At 34.4% G+C, this 23,370-nt stretch overlaps 1 protein-coding gene across 1 annotated transcript in view; it reads right to left on the reverse strand.

Annotated features, from left to right (window-relative positions):
* Nucleotides 1-23,370, reverse strand: part of VPS13B (vacuolar protein sorting 13 homolog B) — an 803,413-nt gene that overhangs the window by 200,986 nt on the left and 579,057 nt on the right. Inside the window, exon 35 of the mRNA XM_082674491.1 lies at nt 19,223-19,360. Within this exon, the coding sequence (XP_082530617.1) occupies nt 19,223-19,360 (138 nt within the window). The remainder of the gene's footprint in view (nt 1-19,222; nt 19,361-23,370) is intronic.

Below are 23,370 nucleotides of genomic sequence, written 5' to 3' on the forward strand. Positions count from 1 at the left end.
TGGAAACACAAAAGACCCCCAGGAGCCAAACCAATCTTGAGAAAGAAAAACGGACCTGGAGGAATCAGACTCCCTGACTTCAGAGTATACTACAAAGCTACAGTAATCAAGACAGTATGGTACTGGTACAAAAACAGAAATTTAGATCAATGGAACAGGATAGAAAGCCGAGAGATAAACCTACACACATATGGTCACCTTATCTTTTTTTTTTTTTTTTTTTTTGTGGTATGCGGGCCTCTCACTGTTGTGGCCTCTCCCGTTGCAGAGCATAGGCTCCGGACGCGCAGGCTCAGTGGTCATGGCTCACGGGCCCAGCCGCTCCGCGGCATGTGGGATCTTCCCGGACCGGGACACGAATCCACGTTCCCTGCATCGGCAGGCGGACTCTCAACCACTGCGCCACCAGGGAAGCCCTGGTCACCTTATCTTTGATACAGGAGGCAAGAATATACAGTGGAGAATAGACAGCCTCTTCAATAAGTGGTGCTGGGAAAACTGGACAGCTTCATATAAAAGAATGAAGTTAGAACACTCCCTAACACCATACACAAAAGTTAACTCAAAATGGATTAAAGAGCTAAACGTAAGGTCAGCCACTGTAGAACTCTTAGAGGAAAACATAGGCAGAACACTCTATGACATAAATCTCAGCAGGATCCTTTTTGACCCACCTCCTAAAGAAATGGAAATAAAGACAAAAATAAACAAATGTGACCTAATGAAACTTAAAAGCTTTTGTACAGCAAAGGAAACCATAAGTAAGACGAAAAGACAACCCTCAAATGGGCGAAAATATTTGCAAATGAAGCAACTGACAAAGGATTAATCTCCAAAATTTACAAGCAGCTCATGTAGCTCAATGTCAAAAAAACAAAGAACCCAATCCAAAAATGGCCAGAAGACCAAAATAGACATTTCTCCAAAGAAGATATACAGACTGCCAACAAACGCATGAAAGAATGCTCAACATCATTAATCGTTAGACAAATGCAAATCAAAACTACAATGAGGTATTACCTCACACCGGTCAGAATGGTTATCAAAAAATCTAGAAACAATAAATGCTGGAGACGGTGTGGAGAAAAGGGAACCCTCTTGCACTGTTGGTGGGAATGTAAATTGATACAGCCACTATGGAGAACAGTATGGAGGTTCCTTAAAAAACTGAGAACAGAACTATCATACGACCCAGCAATCCCTCTACTGGGCATCTACCCTGAGAAAACCATAATTCAAAAAGAGTCATGTACCACAATGTTCATTGCATCTCTATTTACAATAGCCAGGACATGGAAGCAACCTAAGTGTCCATTAACAGATGAATGGATAAAGAAGATGTGGCACATATATACAATGGAATAAAACTGAGCCATAAAAGGAAACGAAATTCAGTTATTTGTAGTGAGGTGGATGGACCTAGAGTCTGTCATACAGAGTGAAGTAAGTCAGAAAGAGAAAAACAAATACCGTATGCTAACACATATATATGGAATCTCAAAAAAAGAAAAAGGTCCTGAACAACCTAGGGGCAAGATGGGAATAAAGACACAGACCTACTAGAGAATGGACTTGAGGATATGGGGAGGGAGAAGGGTAAGCTGGGAGAAAGTGAGAGAGTGGCACGGACATATATACACTACCAAATGTAAAATAGATAGGTAGTGGGAAGCAGCTGCATAGCACAGGGAGATCACCTCGGTGCTTTGTGACCACCTAGAGGGGTGAGATAGGGAGGGTGGGAGGGAGGGAGACGCAAGAGGAAAGAGATATGGGGACATATGTATATGTATAACTGATTCACTTTGTTATAAAGCAGAAACTAACACACCAGTGTAAAGCCAGTATACTCCAATAAAGATGTTAAAAAAATAATAAAGTAGTTTAATTATGAGAGAGAATATATTCTTTCATGTGACTTGGCTCTACAAAATAAATTTTAAAAAAAGGTTCTTTTTTATCAGTAGAAGTCAAATGCTGATAATTCAGAAAAAGAAATGTGTACTAAAATCTAATCATATTTGTGAATTTCAACTATGACTCTATTTGAGCTATACTGTCTATCTTATTCTAGTAAATATAACTTCTTTGAAAAGTCTGAAATCAGAAAGATCAATTTCCCAAAGCAACATCAAGAACAGCCCACAGTATTTATTCAGTACGAGTTTAATAGCTCAAAATGGAGATGACAAATATATAACTAGGTAAAATTGCCTGTCTTGTTCTTTTAAGTCATGAATCTCTATTAGGTCACTAGTTCATATATAACAATTAACCAGGACTCAACAAATTTTATGAATAAGAAAATCTGAACCAGTATCTTGTATCTCTGTCTCTCATGTAGTTTTTTTCCAAAAGTGTCAGTGTGATTTTAAACTTTAATAACTTCAGAAGAATAAATGCTACAGGATAATTTTAAAAAATCATTTTGAAGTTTAATTATTTACATTTCTTATATATTTCTTTTGCTTAGTGAATTGAAATGTAAGTTTTTAATGTTAACTTTTTGTGGGCTGGTTCCTGAATGACTCTTTCCTAAAACACTGGATTGATAAAGGAGGGCTTCTTATTTGGACACTTTGATCACTTGATCTATCTTTCCTGTGTGGTTAGGTCAAACTGTTATGTGTGCATGAAAACTTCATTCTTTGAGTGATCTTAAACCTAGGAGTACAAATGCAATCTCTCAGTCACTGAGCAGCAGCAGATAAAAGTTTTTGGAAAGTTCAAAAATCTACTAGAGCTATATATATAGCACAATACAGGTGTTATGTTAACTTTCTGTAAGAAATAAGTTGATATTTAAAACATTTAAATAATTTACCTTTTAAATGGTTTCTGTATGTTTGTTTGCATACAGTGCAACCTCTGTGCATGGTGCCCTCCACTAGGCCACAAGTCCCCCACTCCCACCCCCTGAGAGCTTGAGTGTTGAGCCACATTCCTTGCAAAACACAGCCTATGTTTACACAGAGAACTGGGGCAGTCCTGTTTGGGCAAGTCAGGTCAAGAGCCCAAAAAGCAGAGCTAAAATGAGGCTATACTGTAATATTGGGTATTCCTTTCAAAGTACCAGGTCCACCAAGAGATATGCAGCACGCACCAGAATGAGAAACACCACAAATGCAACAGCACCCTTTATTGCTGTGTAAAGTCCCTCAGCATGTGTGAATCCTTCAATTAAAATCATGAAGTCACTGTTACATCTGATAATTCAACAAATTTGTATTGTTACTTTTATTCCCCAGTGTCTCTAGACTTTTACATCCTTGAACTAGTCAGGTACTTTTTGGGGTAGAAAATTATTGTAAATAATTTGTAGTTTCAAAATGATAGGAAAATTATTTTCACAATTATTTTTACAAATGGGAAAATTATGGAAACAAATTTGGCATTTATAAACATAAAAAAATAAAAATTGAGTATTTTCTGGTCTTCTTTCATACTTTTAAAAACTGATGAAAAACACTAACCTCATTATTGAGATGAAAACATTAAAGGAATGGACTACAAAAGTTTTATTCAACAGAAACAGTGGGAGCTATATAAAATGATGTTTTACAAGAATTGGAAATAGGACTGGATAAAGAACCAGGCATAGATGGCTCATGTGGATTTTATTCCAATTATTATCAGATTCTTGTTTTAAAGGGTTTAGAATTTTTTTCATAATCCTCAATGAACTTTAATAAATGGATTACTTTCAATGTTTAGATTTTAAGAATGTGTAGTAATAGAGAATCTCCCAGCTGAGTCATCTATTTCTCTGCCAAATCTAATTTCTCACCATCCCCAGAACACATTCTATATCTTTAAGTTACCAAGTAAACCCATGCCTGTCAATTATTAGACTCTAATTACCCTTCAAAACTTTCTGAACAGCTACCAGGAAACAGAATGATGGAATGATTATTGAGTTAAAAGGAGATTAGACAAATACAAATAAATTACACTTATTTTATGCTCCCATCACCCTAAGAGATGACTTAATAGTGAAAGGAAAAGAATCATATTGTAATAATGAAATCAGAGAGGGAATTCAAGCCCCAGAGGTGATTCCCCTAAGTTTATGTTAATGCACACCTTGTGGGGGACCAAACATCAACTGGAAAAGTTTCTTGAAAACTGTTCCAGCTATTTTCTCATTTAAAATGTTCCAACTTTACTTGACCCATTAGTCATCATATTATTTACATTTATGAAGTATTTTGAAATCTATTACCAAAAACCCAATGGATTCAATATGGCTTGTTATACCCAAATCATAACATTTGTGAAAGAAAAATTCTTTGTTAAGTGCTTCTTCCTTTGGAATTTTATTTGTAAAAGACAATTTTTCTCTTTTTAAGACAAGCAAGGCTTGCTAGGAAAACAATCAGTGGCCATGGTGCCTTTGTACAGACACAGGAATGATGGTTTTCCCCCCCACCACTGTAGAAGCGTAAATGCAAATCAAAGACCAAATTTATAATCAAACTTGACTTTATGAGTTACAGTAACTCTAATAAAAATATTTTTTATTATTAGGTCATAGTACATTTTTTCCTCTTATTCAGCAATTTAAATTCAGATTTTTGTTACAGTGTCAAAGTAAAGGTATTCATGATGATAATGGAGAGTGGAGACTGAGTATTCACAGGTGTGAGAGTTAGAAAACTTGGAAAGCTGCCCTTTACCATGAGATCAACAGGTTTTCGTTGAAGGTGTGAAGTATAAAGACCTCAGTGGCAGCAGACATAACTGTATCCATTAACAATGGTACACCAAATGGAACTGGTTGTAGGCTGTCCCATGTACTGCTAAGGAGGCTCAGAGACATGGACTGACACATGCCCTTGACTTGGTCAGCCAGCAGCAGTTCATGGTGCTTAATACTTGGAAATGGGCGTAATTACTCATGTACATATTCTTAAAATCAAGCATTGACTGTTTTTGACTACACTGTCCTACCAAAATAAAACACAATGTAAAAGTTCTGATTATAGGGTAATTGAATTGGTTTTCTAAAATGAATGTATTGAACTGAACTCATCTAAATGAGCTTCTCTCCCTCTAAGCAGTTATCATAGAAGACTAAGTATATTCCATTTCTCCAAATTGTGGCAGCGTTTTTGGTGCCCATTTCCTTTTTTTTTTTTTCTTCCTATTCTCAATGATGGCATATACTCATCCTTGGAGACAGCAAAGCTGATTTTTGGGAACAGCCAAATGTTTTGAGACAAGGGAGCAAGGATTTCAGACTAAGGGAAGATTAAAAGCATAGAGAAGCCAATTTATAGAGACTACCACTGGTAATGAGGAGACAATTTGAGCATCACTAAAAGTAATGAATTCAGAATAACAGCAAAAAACAACTAAATGGCCACCACTGGAATACTGAGAAAAGTAACTCATTTTTCCCCAGTTTTATTGAGGTATGATTGACAAATAAAATTGTAAGATATTTAAAGTGTACATTGTGATAATTTGATATGCATATACATTATGAAAAAATTCCTCCCATCTAGAAAACTAACTTATTTTTTTAATGGGTAAATAAAGGGAAAAGATTTATCCTACCTTTCTTAGCTGAACAATACTACTAAGTAATCAAATATTAGATAAGGAAATGTTGCTCTTTATAGAAATATTCCAGCTACTATGTGAAAAAAGAATACTAGAATTAAAATATTACTGTTTGCAACCTTCAATGAATTTAGGCATTAAGCATCAATGGCTATTAACATCACAAAAAGAAACCTTCAGACACTATATGCCTCCTGATGGAACACAATATAAAACCTTTTACAAAACAGTCTTGCTAAAAAATAAATAAATAAAACAAGCAAACTTGAATCAGATAAAGCCAACTACTAGTTTATATGAAGGAAATATAGAGAACAAGGGCAGACAAAATCCAAATTGTGGTAAACTCTGCATGATAAATGATCTGGTTTCTTAAATATATATGAATCATGCTCCCTGACTTCAGACTATACTACAAAACTACAGTAACCAAAACAGTATGGTACTGACACAAAAACAGACACATAGATCAATGGAACAGGATAGAAAGCCCAGAAATAAACCCATGCACTTATGGTCAATCTATAACACAGGAGGCAAGAATATACAATGGAGAAAAGACAGTCTGTTTAATAAGTGGTACTGGGAAAACTGGACAGCTATGTAGAAGAATGAAATTAGAACATTCTCTAACAACATATACAAAAATTAACTCAAAATGAATTACAAATCTAAATGTAAGACTGGATACTATAAAACTCTTAGAGGAAAACATAGGAAGAACACTCTTTTACGTAAATCACAGCAATGTTTTCTGGATCCATCTCCTAGAGTAATGGAAACAAAAGCAAAAATAAACAAATGGGACCTAATTAAACGTAAAAGCTTTTGCACAGCAAAGGAAACCATAAACAAAATGAAAAAAACAACCCATGGAATGGGAGAAAATATTTGCAGACAATGTGACCAATAAGGGCTTAACTTCCAAAATATACAAACAGCTCATACAGCTCAATATCAAAAAAAAAAAACAACAACAAACAAACCCAATCAAAAAATAGGCAGAAGACCTAAATAGACATTTCTCCAAAGAAGGCATACAGGTGGCTGATAAGCACATGAAAAGATGCTCAATATTGCTAATTATCAGAGAAATGCAAATCAAAACTACAATGAGGTACCACCTCACACCACTCAGGATAGCCATCATCAAAAAGTCTACAAATAATAAATGCTGGAGAGGGTGTGAAGAAAAGGTGACCCTCCTACATTGCTGGTGGGAATGTAAATTGGTGCAGCTACTATGGAGAACAGGATGGAGGTTCCTAAAAACCTAAAAATAGTTACCATATGATCCAGCAATCCCACTCCTGAGCATATATACAGAAAAGATGAAAACTCTAATTCAAAAAGATACATGCATCCCAATGTTCACAGCAGCACTATTTACAATAGCCAAGACATGGAGGCAACCTAAATGTCCATGGACAGATAAATGGATAAAGAAGATGTGGTATATAAATATATACTATATACACAATGGAATATTACTCAGCCATAAAAATCAGTGAAACAATGCCATTTGCAGAAACATGGATGGAGCTAGAGATGATCATATTAAGTGAAGTAAGTCAGACAGACAAAGACAAATATCATATGATATTACTTATATGTGGAATCTAAAAAGAATTACAGAAATGAACTTATTTACAGAACAGAAATAGACTCAGACCTAGAAAACAAACTTAAGGTTATCAAAGGGGAAAGTAGTGGGGGGATAAATTGGGAATTTGGATTAACTGATACACACTACTATAGATAAAATAGATAAACAATGAGGACCTACTGTATAGCATAGGGAACTATTGATATATTCAGTATCTTGTAATAACCTATAATGGAAAAGAATCTGAAAAAAGAATATATTAAAAAATATATATATATAACTGAATCACTTTACTGTATATCTGAAACACTGAATATCAACTATACCTCAATAAAAATAAATAAATAAATTGCAAGAGATGAAAAAAGAGAGGAGGAAACCTAGTCATAAAAGAAATTTGAAAGACATAACCAATAGCCATGCATAGACCTTATCTGGCTCCAGGTTTAAAAAAAAAAAAAAAAAAACCCCAAAAACCATACGTGCACACAAACACCCACACGCACTACGATATTCATGAGATAATTAGAAATTTGATGATACTGAAGAATTATTCTCTTTAGGTTTGATAAGCATTGCAGTTATGTTTTTAAAAGTTCTTATCTTTATAGATACAAACAGAAATATTACAGGTGATATAATATGATCATGGGATTTGCTTCAAAATAACACAGAAGGTGAGGAAGTAGATAGGGGTATATAAGAAACAATATATTGGCCAAAAGTTGACAATTGTTTAAGCAGGAGGTTCTATATACTATTCAGTTTACTTTCGTATATATTTTAAATTTTCCATAATAAAAAAGTTTTAAAAAGGCATAGAGATGAGAATGACTATAGCATATGAAGAAATCATATTGGAGGATGATTTCAAACCATTGAAATCATCTCTCTTCTCTCTCTCTTCTCTTCAACTTCAACAGATGACTTTGCTTCTAGCTTCAAGGAGAAAGTTAAAGCCATTAAATTTCCTCCAATTTCCTGCTACCAAGCTGAAAAACTACCTGCATATGCCATTTTCCTTTCCTTCCTTAATTTGTTAGGTAACACCAGTTCTTTCATATGTATATTGGATTCTTCTTCATTCTTTCTAAGGAACACCCCTTTATCTTTTTTCTTTTTAGTTTATCCAATTCTTCTCTCAACTGGATTCTTCTGGCTGATATTTAAACATGAGAAAATTCAAGTCTCTTTCATCATAAAAATAAAACCCAAAACCATGATACAAAATGCCCCTTCATTTATGAAAACTATAAATGGAGTATAACCTTTAAAAATTGTGAATCACCATATTGTACACCTGTAACTTATATAACGTTGTATATCAACTATACTTCAATTTTTTGGGGATAAATTTATTTATTTATTTTTGGCTGTGTTGGGTCTTTGTTGCTGCGTGTGGGCTTTCTCTAGTTGTGGCGAGCGGGGGCTACTCTTTGCTGCGGTGCACGGGCTTCTCATTGCGGTGGCTTCTCTTTTTGCGGAGCATGGGCTCTAGGCGCATGGGCTTCAGCAGTTGCGGTGCATGGGCTCAGTAGTTGTGGCTTGCAGGCTCTAGAGAACAGGCTCAGTAGTTGGTGGCACACAGGCTTAGTTGCTCTGCGGGATGTGGGATATTCCTGGACCAGGGCTCGAATCCATGTCCTCTGCATTGGCAGGTGGATTCTTAACTACTGCACCACCAGGGAAGTCCCATTTGGACAATTTTTTAAAAAGGAAAAACCAAAACGAAACAAAATGCCCCTTCATATTCTATCCTTATTATTCTTCTTCACAACCAAACTTCTTGGAAGAGTTATACTCTCTGCTTCCATTCCTCAATGCATTCTAGACTAGGGTCCATCCAAGTTAATCCAATGGGGTGAAGGGATAATATTTGTAGTCACATGTCTATAAATCCATTAGCTATTTTCAATTTCTCATCTTTCTGTATCTTGTATCACTACTTGACATTGTCTAGTACTTCTACACTCTTTTCCCTTGGCTTCTTTGATATAACACTCTCCAAATTTTCCTCTTAGCCCTCAGTTTCCTTTCAAGTCTCCTTTTCCTCTTAGACAGTTGAATACTGATTGGACTTCTTCAATATGAAGTCTTAGGCTCTTTTCTCTACTTCCTCTCTACTTTTTCCCTGAGTATTTTCAACCAGGCCTGTGGCTTGAATTAGCACCTATATCCCCCAAACTCCAAAACATCCAATCCTTTATCACTAGTCTTAGTCTTTCTTGTGAGCTCCAGATATGTAAGTACAATTACCACAAACTCAGCATATCCAAGGCAAAACTCATGATCTCCCCTACTCTCATACACATAACAAACAAACAAAATATAGCTCTTTTCAAGCATTTTCTATATCAGTAAATAGGATTACCACCAGCTTGGCATACCATACCAAAATACCACAAACTGCGAGACTTAAACAACAGAAATTTATTTTCTCACAGTTTAGAGCTGAAATTCTGAGATCGGGGAATGAGCTGAGGTTGGTTTCTGCTGAAGACTGTCTTCCTGTATTGCATGGCTGCTTTATCACTGTGTCCGCACATGGAAGAGAGAGAGACAGAGAGAAAGACAGGAAGCTCTCTGGTGCACTAATCCCACCATGAAGGTCCAATCCTCATGACCTCATCTAAATGTAATTATCTCCCAAAGGCCCCATCACAGTGGGGACTAGAGCTTCAACATATGAATTTTGTGGGAACACAATTCAGTCCACAGCACCATATTCATTCAGTTAGATCAGCCAGGAACCCATAAGTCATGCTTAATTTCTCTTACCCTCCATCCCCTCTATTCCATTACCAGTCTATGGATTTTCCCTCCCTAATATCTACCAAATCTTTCACTTTTCTCCATGTCTATTACCATTCCTTGATCCAACTTACCATTATCTCTCACTAGTACTACTGCAATATTCTCCTAATTGGTTGCCTGCCCCTACTCTAGCTCTTCTTATCTATTCTCCATTGTGCAACTAGAATCATCTTTTCAAAATGCAAATATAACCATATCAATAAACACACATACCTCCTCTCTCCCCCATCACATACATGTCCAGCTTAAAGTTCTTCAATGGTTTCCCAGTGCTCTAAAGATAAAACCTCCAAAATCCTTTATTATGGCCAACAAGGCCTGGCCTCTGTCTCTCTCTACAGCCTCATTTCCTCCTACTGTTCCCTCCCTCTACACTTTTTTCATTTCCTTCAGTGTGCCATGATTCCCTTCCCCACAGGGTCTTCGGCATACATTCTGTCAGAAAGATGCCCTCCCCTCCATGTCTTTGGTTAACTCCTTTTCATTCAAATGTCTGAACTCAGCTCAGAGAAGCTTCCCTAAATCTCCACTCTTTTATAAATCCATAGAAGTTCATGACACTTATATTAGGTGGTAATTATATATTATTCAGTGTGACTACTTGGTAATCAAAGCCTGTCTTTTCTACTACATGGTGTGCATTTCTTGAGAGAAGCGATTGTGTATCTTTTGCTTACCACTGTATTTCCAATATTTAGAACAATACTTGAAATATCATAATTGCTCATAAATGCTTGTTGTGAAAAATAAATGAAGAGTTCCACTGGGGATTACAGCCATCATTTTAGAATTTGGAGGAATCTTAGGAAAACTCTCTTATGTTACAGAAGAAAATACTGAGGTTCAAAGAAGCAAAACAATCTCACTCAGAATTACCTTCTTAGTGACAGTAAACCTGGATTGTTGAGATGACACCAGATTACAGAGTCTTGAGCTCTGAGAAGAGTTATGATTTGATTAACTGAGGGAGGTGGGTGGTCAAGATTCATATGAGTTTGCAGAGCAGGCTAATCTAGCAAGAGCAGAGGGGAGAAAATTATTGAGTAAAAGGAGAATCTGAAATTAGGGCTGCCAGAAAACAGACTGAAGAAGTAGTGAGGGCCCAGACCCACTAGGGAGATAGTAGGCATAATGGAGGACCATTTCAAAGGAAAAACTAAAAAGACTTGGAATAAAAAAAAAAGATGAATTGAAGGTGACAGTAAAATTGTGAGAAGACACAAGTGGAAGAATGTTGCTATCACTAGCAAATGTAAAGAAATTTGAAGACCATACTAAGAGAAGGAGTGAAAAAGAAGAGGAAAGAAAAATGGTTTGACTTAATGTGAACATGCTGAATTTTAAATAACTAAACACATTTCATAGGCAGATGAAGGAATAGTCCTGGTGTTGCATAATAAATCAAAACTAGAACTAGGCATTTGGAAATTGTAGGCATAAAAGAGATAGCTGACATTATTGTCTATACAAAGAATAGAAGGCTAAAGACAAAATTCAACATCCATTCATGATGAAAACTCTCATCAAAGTGGGTACAGAGGGAACACATCTCAACATAATAAATGCCATTTATGACAAACCCACAGCCAATGTAATACTCAATGGTGGAAAATTGAAAGACTTCTTGCTAAATTCTGGAACAAGACAAGGATACCCACTCTCACTGCTTCTATTTAACATAGTATTGGAAGTCCTAGCCACAGCAATAAGAAAAGAAAAAAAAAATAAGAGGTACCCAAATTGGAAGGGAGGAGGTAAAACTGTCACTATTTGCAGATGACATGGTGCTCTATACAGAGAACCTTAAAGTCTCCACCCAAAAACTATTATAACTAATAAATGAATTCAGCAAGGTTGCAGAATACAAGATTAATATACAAAAATCTGTTCCATTTCTATACACTAGTAATGAAGTATCAGAAAGTAAAAAAAAAAAAAAAAAATCTATCTAAAACTGCATCCAAAAACATCCACAAAACCCTAGGAATAAGCATAACCAAGGAGGTGAAAGACATATACACTGAAAACTATAAAACACTGATTAAGGAAACTGAAGATGATTCAGTGAAATGGAAAGATATCCCGTGCTCTTGGATTGGAAGAATTAATATTGTTAAAATGGCCATACTACCCAAAGGAATCTACAGACTTACTGCAATCCCTATCAAATCACCCATGACATTTTTTCACAGAACTAGAATAAATAATCCTAAAATTTACATGGAACCACAAAAGACCCAGAATTGCCAAAACAATTCTGAGAAAAAAGAACAGAGCTGGAGGTATAACCCTTCTAGACTTCAGACTATACTACAAATCTACTGTAATCAAAACAGCATCATACTGGCACAAAAACAGACACATAGATCAATGGAATGGAATAGAGAGCCCAGAAATAAACCCATAAGTCTACAGTCAATTAATTTATGACAAAGGAGGCAAGAATATACAATGGAGAAAAGACAGTTTCTTCAACAAGAGGTGCTGGGAAAGGTGGACAGCTTCATGTAAAACAATGAAATTAGAACATTCCCTCACACCATATACAAAAATAAACTCAAAATGGTTTAAAGACCTGAATGTAAGACATGACACCATAAAACTCCTAGAAAAGAACATAGGTGAAACATTTTCTGACATAAATCGTAGCAATAATTTCTTAGATCAGTCTCCCAAGGCAAAAGAAATAAAAGCAAAAATAAACAAATGGGATCTAATCAAACTTAAAAGCTTTTTCACAGCAAAGGAACCATCAACAAAATGAAAAGACAACCTACGGAATGTAAGACAATATTTGCAAATGATGCAACTGACAAGGGGTTAATATCTAAAATATACAAATAACTCATACAACTCAATATCAAGTTGTTGTACTCAACAACTCATACAACCCAATCAAAAAATGGGCAAAAGACCTGAATAGGTATTTTTCCAAAGAAGACATACAGATGGCTAACAGGCACATGAAAAGATACTCAACATCACTAATTATTAGATGAATGCAAATCAAAATCACAATGAGGTATCACATCACACTGGTCAGACTGGCTATCATCAAAAAGGCTATATATGACAAATGCTGGAGAGGATGTGGAGAAAAGGGAACCCTCATACATGGCTGATGGGAATGTAAATTGGTGCAGTCACTATGGAAAACAGTATGGAAGTTCCTCAAAAAACTAAAAATAGAACTATCATATGATCCAGCAATTTTACTCTTAGGTATATATCCAGAAAAAATGAAAACTCTAATTCAAAAAGATACATGCACCTCAATGTTCATAGCAGCACCATTTACAGTAGCCAAGACATGGAAGCAACCCAAGTGCTCATCAACAGACTACTGGCTTAAGATGATGTGGTGCATATATATACAATGGAATACTATTCAGCTATAAAAAAGAATGAAATATTGCCATTTGCAGCAACGTGGATAGACCTAGACAATATTATGCTTAGTGAAATAAGTCAGACAGGGAAAGACAAAAACTGAATGATATCACTTACATGTGGAATCTAAAAAAATAATACAAATGAATGTATATACAAAACAGAAACAGACTCACAGACATAGAAAACAAACTTCTAGTTACCAAAGGGGAGAGAGAGAGGGCAAGGGACAAATTAGGAGTATGGGACTAACAGGTACAAACTACTACACATAAAATAGATAATCAACAAGGATTTAGTGTATAGCACAGGGAAATATACCCAATATCTTGTAATAACCTAAAATGGAATACAATCTGCAAAAAAACTGAATCACTAAGCTGTTCACCTGAAATTAACACAATATTGTAAATCAACTCTACTTCAATTTTTTTTAATTAAATAATAAAATAAAATTATTGGTCCACTCTCTATTTGACATCCTGACTTCAAGTTTACTGTTTTATTTTGATAAATCATGGGGAAAATAAACTATGATAATGCAATGCTGACACTGCAAATTGGAACCCATAAAGCTCAGGAAATGCAAAAGTCAAGGTTCTTACAGTTTTATTAACTAGTTTACATTTCTTAAGTGTAGAAGATAGCCTGCTAGTATGGCTGTAAAACTGAATTAAGATAGAGATAGGACTCCAGTCATTAGGGTATGGACCTTGGCCCTATTTCTGGAAAGAGAAAAGAGGCAAAGGGTTAACTATCAGGGTTACATTAAGAGGAATAAATTAATTAAAATTAGCTTTTAAGATGCTTCCTTTCACCTTGAATCTTCTTGTATTTAAAAATCATATTACTTATTCTTCATTTTCTACTCCAGAAAATGTCAGGGGGCTATTTGTGTCTTTTTCAGGTATCTTAATTCCCCCGAATCAGTCATCTTCTACATATGTCTGGACGACATATGTCATGAGTAATGAATTCAGTAATAACAGAACATAAAAGCAGATTCCATCAAGAAAAGTAAAAATGTTTCAAAAATACACAAAATTGGGGGTAAACTTAAAATTTCTACTTTATATTCATATAAACAAACCTATTTGAATAGTGTGCTACTGTATCTGAGAAGTTTTTAAAGTAATATTTCACATTATTTAAGTATATATTTTCATTCAAATCAAAGAGGCTTGTGGAAATGGGATATTCTAGGATGTTTAGGATTATTTTTAAAGAAAAAATTACAATCATTGCAACCTATAAAACACTTAGTTAATTCACAAAATATAAGAAGAAAACTATACTCAAAATGGGTTATAATCAGTTAAAAGTCAAATAAAATTTTCAAACAAAAATTCAATAAAACCAATCCAAAGCTAGAATGAAATCAGAAAAACTGAAAACTACATAGGTAAATTACTGAACAGGTTAAACAAGAAGAGACTAAATAAATGATTTTATTAAGAGAAAAACTATCAGTGGATAGGTGTTTCAACTAGAGACACCAGGTATACGAAAATAAAAGAAATAGGAAATTACAGTCATAACTTTGTGTTTGATATAATTAAAATTATACAAAGATTGTGGTATGCTAATTAATTTACAACAAAACATAAATGATGAGGAAATGTTCTCCTAATTTGGCATATTTTTTCTTTGTTGTCCTTTAAATGTCATTTTATGGCTACAGTGACAGTGTTCAAAAATATGTCTGCAAAGAAACAATGAAAAAAATACCAGGGAGCTCAAATATTTTTGTAAATGACCCTGAGTTAATTAGAAAAATCTGCACCCTTCCCAGTTCTTCTCATGTGTCAGCTCTCATTAAATTAAAAAAAAAAATTCATTTCAAAGTTAAGAAATCCTATAGTTAACAAAACTGGGATCAAGTGGGCACATTCCTAAGTTTCTGTATGATGTCATACTAAGCAGTTCACAGCTGAATCTGAATTTGCAAGAAGTATGAATTAGTTTTCAATAGAAGACATATTTGATCTAATGGTAATTTTTTTCTCTATCGGCTAACTGTGCTGGGAACAGGTGGCCCTGCTTTCAATTATGGCGGGCTAGCATGTCAGTGTGAGGCCTGGATTAGTTCACCTTCTCATGGGGAATTTTCCTCGGTTGGGAATGGATTTATTATGGCTTCACACATGGAATAGAGCTCATGTCAGCTGAGGGCAGTGACACATCATATGATTCAAATTAACCTGCTGTGGACTGTTCCGCGGGCCTTAGATTGTGTATTAAAATGACGACATTTAAAAAAACAGCTTGAAAGAAACCAGGATTGCCGCACTGCAATGGTTCCAATTTGTTCCAACTAATCTATCACCTGCTGGAGATATTGTTCTGCTGGGTTTCTGGTAGCTGCTGTTTTCCAGGTTTCTCCAAGCCACTGACCTTGCTAATGGGTAGTACAGTTGTTGCCTCTGAAGGAAGGAGGTCGGAGTTGGGAGAGCTTTGAAGGGGTTTTTGATGTAGAAGTTGGGACCTACCATTTGCTCTAAGGTACTATTAAGTGAACAGAGGAAATCAGGGAATACTCAAGAACACTGAAGTATTTTTTCCAAAAACAGATGCTAAAGAGCAGCATATGCACCACCTTGTTTAGATAAAATAATCCCTGGAGAAAACATCCGACAGGATGAATTCAAAAGCTGTTAAGTTTGCACCTTTATGAAGAAAATTTAAGGTTGGGTAGTTATAATCAGTATTTCCTCTACTCTTCAGCGTCATAACTTCTTTGTTACTGAAACCTTAATTCAAGAGCAAGAAAAGAAGAAACGAAAATATACTATTTTAGAGATGGAGCATTGTAGCATAAAGCATTCTTTGGGAATGATACTTAAATAAGATGTGCATATAGATTAAAATAAACAATAAAACAATCTTTTGGTATCAAAAGATTCTTAACGATAATACTGCATAAAACTTAGAAGCATTATTTTCAATATTAAAAAAAAAGGCCTTTTTATTTTTTAAGGGAAGAGGATAGTATTGGGGAATATTATAAAGCTGAAGTTTGTTCCCCCAGTCTTAGCATAAATAATATTGCTCTTAATATACTATATGTAAAATCTGGAAATATATATTTCTTGAGTTGCCAAAAATCTATAAAATAATACATTCCTACAGCAAGAAATGCTTTATTATGTCCTGTTATTCCTATTGATCTCTCAATTAATATAGTGTAGCTGTGTAGTGAGAGAATACAATTATATTATGTAATAACATCTACTTACATACTTTATATAACAAATTGTTTAAGGAATTTTTTGTCTAAGGTAGTAAATTCTGGAGTAGTTCAAGGCTGTTAGGTTAATGTTCTAGTGGAATCCCACAGAACTGACATATCATTCAAAGTAATCTTCCCTCAAATAATTTATGAAAGAAAAGTGCTCTTGGTTAAAATGTTTTAAGACTTTGAAGAACTTAAACCATTTATTGGACATTGTATTTGATTTTTCATAATAAAAGTACCATTTAAAAAACCATTCATCATTGTTTGTATCATCCCCCTCTCCTGTGCCCCAAAATATCTGCATTTTGAGTCTCAGTAATTGTTATTGATGGTATTAAGAAAGTCATATATATATATATTATTAATATATGAGTCAAATAAAATCTTGGTACAAAATGTGTTATCCCCAGATCAACAGTACCCATTTCACCTGGGAGCTTGTTAGAAATGTAGAATTTCATCCCTATTAAGTCACATTTGCATTTAACCAGCTCCCCAGAGATGCTCAAATGCACACTCCAGTTTGAGAAGCATGGCTGTAAAATAACTATTTCAATTCATTAATTTAAAAGTTTGAATCTCCAGATATATTATCACTATTATTGAATGGGCATAAAATTAGAAATGGCATATATGTAGCTTCCAGTTTTAAGAAGTATAAGAAATATAAACGTACAACTATTGTAAAAATCGCACTTCTGCTACATAGTCACATTGAATGACAGAATGATAAACATATAATTTTTCATTTGTTCATTGACATTTCTCTTAAAGTTCAATTTATTTGGTAGCCATGAAAATATGGTACACAATTTACCACTGACTTGAAGATCCCATCCCTTTTACAAACAAATCAATCAAATGTAAACTAGAAGGGAACTTTTTAGCCAAACGGTGAAAGACTGTGCCTGAAAGCAAAAGAAATCTGACACTGAAAGAGAGAAAAAAGAAGTAAATGCAAGTTTCCCTGTCACTTGTCCATGAACTACCCTTATGTTCTTACCCTATTTCATTCATTCCAGCATGTTCAGTCTTTTGCCCTGCAACTGATGCAGTAAGAAAGCACTGTATCATAGCTCAAATAGCACATATTTTTTCTTTTTCCTTAGTGGTATGCAAAATGTTTTTTCCTACAATTGACGGTTGCTTGAATTCAGTGAAATATGGTACTTCACACTCACTAACCAAGTATGTGGACTCACACTCCTTTCAATCATCCAGCTCACCCCAAAGGATTCTTCGAACTTTAATGACTCCCTTAGCCTTATCATCAGCTTCTTTACTTCCTTTGAGTCTTTAAAACCACAGCTAGATACTAATGATTAGAACTAGTTCTTCATATTCCTCCTATACCTTTTAAATTCCAGCACTGGAAAAACATGCTTAAGAAGAACTGACCCAGAGTGAAAGGGCCAACTGAGGTGGTTTCAGGCTCTTTCTATTCCAGATGTGATGATGGACCACCTTTCCTATCTGTAGTCACAGATCGTAAGTGCACCAGCATGCACACAAACTGAATCAGGTCCAGAGAGTGATAGTTTTCAATCATCAAAATACATGCCTGCAGAGTACTGCTAGAGATCTTAAGGCAGTGTAACACCATTGTTTTAAATTCGTAATGAAGAAACTAGTATTCCTTTAATGACTAACAGGTTCTGCAGCACTGTAAATATAACATAACAAAAGGGAAACTGAATGTAGTAATTTCTGTTAAATAAATAGCTAAGACCTCATGGAGGTAAGGGAAGAGTAACAAAGAAAAGAAAAGGAGGAACATGAGAAGGAAGAAGAAATAGAGTAGGAAAAAGAAAGAGGAGGAGAAGGAGATGGAGAAGAAAGAAAAAAATCTTTAGTTATGCTAAAATTAGTGCAGTATAAAAGTGATCTAGGTCTTTGGAGTCATAAAGACCAGAGTTTGAATGGCTCCTCTGCTACTGTGATCTTGGGCAATTTACTTCATTTTTCTAAGTCTTAGCTTCCTTATTCATAAAGTAGGGATAATTATAGGGCCTACTTCTTGGGTTTATACAAGTATGTAAAGCACTTAGTACCTGGGACATAATAAGCACTCAATATCTTTTGATATCTATATCTACCTATTTAAAATTGAGTGTTAATATGTCCTAAGCACTTTGCTAAGCATTTGAAATAAGTGTATTTATCTATCTAATCCAATCTACTTATGTATATTATCTTATGTATGTATGTCATGTACCCTATCCACCTAACCATCCATCTACCCACCCACCCATCTATCCACCCATCATCTATTTTATTCTCTTCATTTACAGGGAAGGAAACTGAGGCACAGGAGATTAGATAACTGCCTAAGGTCCCACGATTAGTAGAAAAGGTAGAAATAAAATCTTGAGTCTTTGGCTTCCAGTCAATTATTTTTTAATTGATAACTACTTTTTGTCAGACTAAAGGTAATTTTTAATGTATATTAATATTTGCCTTTTGATCTCTAGAATGGGCAGCCTGAGAAGAGTACACGTCTGGAAGACAAATGAATTACTCATTTCTGGCAAGGAATGTCAGGATTGTTAACAGACCCTATGTACACGTTAATAGACTCATACAAAAAAAAGTTTGAATTACGACTTTCTTACCTGGTCCATTAAGAAAATCTTTAATTTGTAGCATTACAAGTGAAGGTGGAATACCACTTTTGCTGTCTATTTCTCCAGGTACTGTCTGCAACCAAACTGTGCAGTAATCAAGGGCTTCAGGCAAAGTCTTCCCAGGATCTGAAGAGGCAAAATTAAAATTAAAAATGTCAATTACAACACAAACATCAATTTTGGTGTAAGAGTTTGAGCTGATAAGCAAGAGGAAAAAAATGGTTAAAATATTGTATGTAACCTTCATTAATGCATTTGTTTGTATACATACAGTACACAAATACTTGTATGAAGAAAGAGACGCTCTCTCTCTACAGGTAGAATGACAAAACCATGTTTTCCAGAACCAGGCCAAAGAGGAAAAGATATTTCAAATCTTAACTCATATCATCTTTGAGTGAAGGTAAAGTTTCTGTACTCTGAGCTGCTGACTGTTAACAGTTGAATAGATTTTTTTTTTTTTTAAATGGGATGTTGGAAACAAGTTGAAGAAAAAAAGGGCAACCTTTTCAGCTTAAAAAGAGGCATATACATGTTCAAAGATGCAGTGGATTAGTACTACTTAGGGCTTATTTGATCTGTTTCAGAGTTTTACTGACATTACAATCACTTTTACTGCTAGCCTTTTGAAGTTAACTTCAGTAGCTTTTCCATAACCTTCTTAAATGATAAAATTGGTCAATCTTTTAATAGTTCCAATTATGACTAAAAGTTGACTTTTTTCAGTTTTGACTTTTTCTATTAAATACTGTGTATTTTAAACTTTTTTTAAGGTTAATATTGTATATATTTTGTAAGGTTTCATTCAGCTATTGGTGATGGCAAATGGAATTAGCTTTTTAATGCTTGGCAATCCACAGTTTTTATTGAAATAGCTCTTTAAATAAAAACAACTGCTGTGTCTTGGCATACAATACAGTAGGCTTTTAAAAATCTTCTAAATATTCACAGTTTTTCTTTAGTTTCAGGATTGTTTTACTCTCTGGGTTTTAATGGCCTCTGAATGTCAATTTTATAGGGATGTTCTTGCCATAGAGTCCATCTATTCCATTTTCAGTTGATTTGAAATGTGTTATTAAAGTGTTATTTATTTTAGTTTTTATTGATTGGATTGCTTTCAAGAATAGCATTTACATACTGTGTATTATATTCAACATATGGTTACATAGTATTACTGTCATATGTGAACCGGGCATATAAATTCTGCCTTGGAATTTGTATTTCTTGACCTTATCATGTGATCCTTATGAAATTTGGCACGTATGAACCTTTATGTGATTTCAAAGAAAATACTGAAAGCAATTGATCGTGACGTTAGATCTATGTGGTAAAGATCAAACACTAAGGTAGTGCATTCTTCTCTTTTTATATGATCAGTGAATTTAAAGCAGTGAGAATATGTATAGTAGATCCATAGTAACACCATACTATTCTGTCTTTCAAATATAATGGTCAAGTCTGGTGAAAGGATGGCAAAAAGTCTGTTGCTGGTAGGATCTATAATCAGTTTGTAGGTACTATGTAACCTGCCAGGACCTGAGGGTCTACTTCTAGGTTTCAGCTATGTAGCCATCATCAAGAAAAAGCCATTATTATCAAATAAATAATACTGTGCCAGACCTATATGAGGAGACATAATTCTTCATTTTGAAGATGATACAATCTAGAGAGAGAACAATGATCTAATGGAGAAAACAGATATAAGTGATGTAGCTAAATAAATAATGAACAGACATGAATTAAATTGATATAGAAATATTAATATGATGTGTAAAAAAACTGGCAAGTAAAACTTCGGATGATAAGTAAAACAATTTATGAAAATCACGTATTCAAACTTGTATGGCAGAAAATGATATTATGAATATATAAAGAGTTCATATAATCAATATAGATACTAATAGAAAAATGGGTTGAGGATAGAATAAGCACCTACTTAATGAAGAAAATAAATAATGAGTAAAGAAAAACAAATGGCATAAAACAGTTAAAAATATAAACATTAAGAGATAGTACATCTTAGCAATAATCAAAGGAAAAAATCTTTAAAAATAAGTAGAATTTTCTACGTATCAGGCCAAGACTAAAAAAATTGATAAAGCCTATGTAACACATACACACACACACACACACACACACAAATTCACTGTAGAACTGTTTATCATAGCAAAAAGTGGAAAACACCTTAGATGTCCATCAACAGATTAATGTTTAAATAAAAAATGATAATCCATACAATGTTTAAAAGAATCAAAAACATTTATATGTAATTGACATAGTAAGACAGCCATTTTATATTGTTAATAGTAAATAACAAAGCAGGTTGAGTATTTTTTTCATTTATTGACCATTTAGGATTCTTCTTCTAAAAATAAGTATTCACTTTTCTATTGGGCTCTTTTTCTTACTAATTTGTAGGAGCTCCTTATATATTACAGGTGTTAATGATTTGTTTGCAATGTGTAGCAAATGTTTTCTCTTGGTATGTTAGTTGCCTTTTAACTATATCCTGATGCTTTTTGCATGCATATTTTTTTCTTAATAGATGTGGTAAAAAATTATTAACATATCTTATGGATTTATCCCTAGGTTGATTATATATTTTCCTATAGTTTCTTGAAGCATTTTTAAAATTTTATTTTTACCTTTAGCTGTTTAATCCTTCTGGAGAACACTGTTTTATGAAAAATAGGAAAAAACTGCTCAGTCTCACTGTTAATTAAGCATACCCAAATTAAAGCAAGAAATACATTTTTTTTCACTCAACAGATTAGCATAAATTTAAAAGATTGGTAATATCTTGTGTGTGGGAGGAGGAAAAATTGATCCTACCATGTATGGTGGATAAGAGTGTAAAGAGGGTTGAAACGAGTGTCTACCAAAATCCTAAATATCCATGCCCTTGTAATCAGAAAGGACACTGTAGGAATCTATCTTAAAGAAATAATTAAGAATACACAGAAAATGTCCAAAAGAGTTGACTATAGTATCATGTGAAATATTAAAAATCTAGAACAAAATAAAACTAAATATCTATCTATAGAGAAATGGTAAAATAAATTATGACTACATTGTGAATACTTCATAGAATACTATGCTGCTGATAAAAAGAAGGGAGTGAATCTGATGTACTGATATAGAAAAGCTTTAAGCTGTCCTGTTAAGTGAATAAAACAAAGAAACAGATCACCAGCTTTAGTAAATTCAAAAGTAAAAGGCATATCTGCATACATACATGCATACATACACACATATCTATATATACTTTTTATTCTACTGGAAGACAATCATCTTCAGGATGATCCTAAGCTCAAACTGATATATGGACCTATAATTTATTGAGAGCTGAAGAAAAATAGGACTACATACCAAACATTTACAAAAATTAAAATAAGAAAAAAACACTTCAAAGGACATTTGATTCCTATCTTCATCAAGGTATAGACTGGGGGAGCAGCAAATTCTGATGATGTGAATGAGAGTTTTCCAAGTAGGGGAGATGGGTTTTACGCAGGTTGCAGTGTAAAGTTAAAGGGCCTTGCCATCTGGCACCCAGCACAGGAGTCTGCACTGGGGCAATTAAAGAGGAATGGGACTTAATAGAGTCAGAATAAACAATCTGGCAATAGTAGGAAGGAGAATAGGAATTACGAATTAAAGAAAATGTAAAAGTCTAGGAAAGGTATCCAAGGAAGTAAAAATTTCAATGACTATTTCCCAACGAAGTTTTACTGGTCTAATGATATTATTGGTTTAATATTATTACACCCCTGGTTTAAAAAGTACAGCTGCATTTAGAGGGCTGCTAGAAAAAGAGAATAACTGAAATTAAGAACACTGAGGAAAATACAGGTTCATAGTTGATGAATACTGAATGTATGACAGGGCTGGTGGCTACTCTCCTAGTTTTGGCTAAAATCTCTACTCTGGATATGCCTGTAGTCACTGTGGTGAGATGAAGCAGCAGTAGTAGCAGAAACATATGTCAGAATCCCAGAGAATAGCTCAGGTTTGTAAGTCACTATTTAGTCCCTCTTGCCCTAATGGCTAGATGATGTGGGGCATGACTTCTAGACTTCCTGAAATGTCTTCAATTTAGCTTCTCCTGAATTCCATCATCAGACATAGAAAATAGG

The sequence above is a fragment of the Grampus griseus genome (assembly GCF_964374135.1).
Source record: "Grampus griseus genome assembly, chromosome: 17".
Classification (NCBI taxonomy): domain Eukaryota; kingdom Metazoa; phylum Chordata; class Mammalia; order Artiodactyla; family Delphinidae; genus Grampus; species Grampus griseus.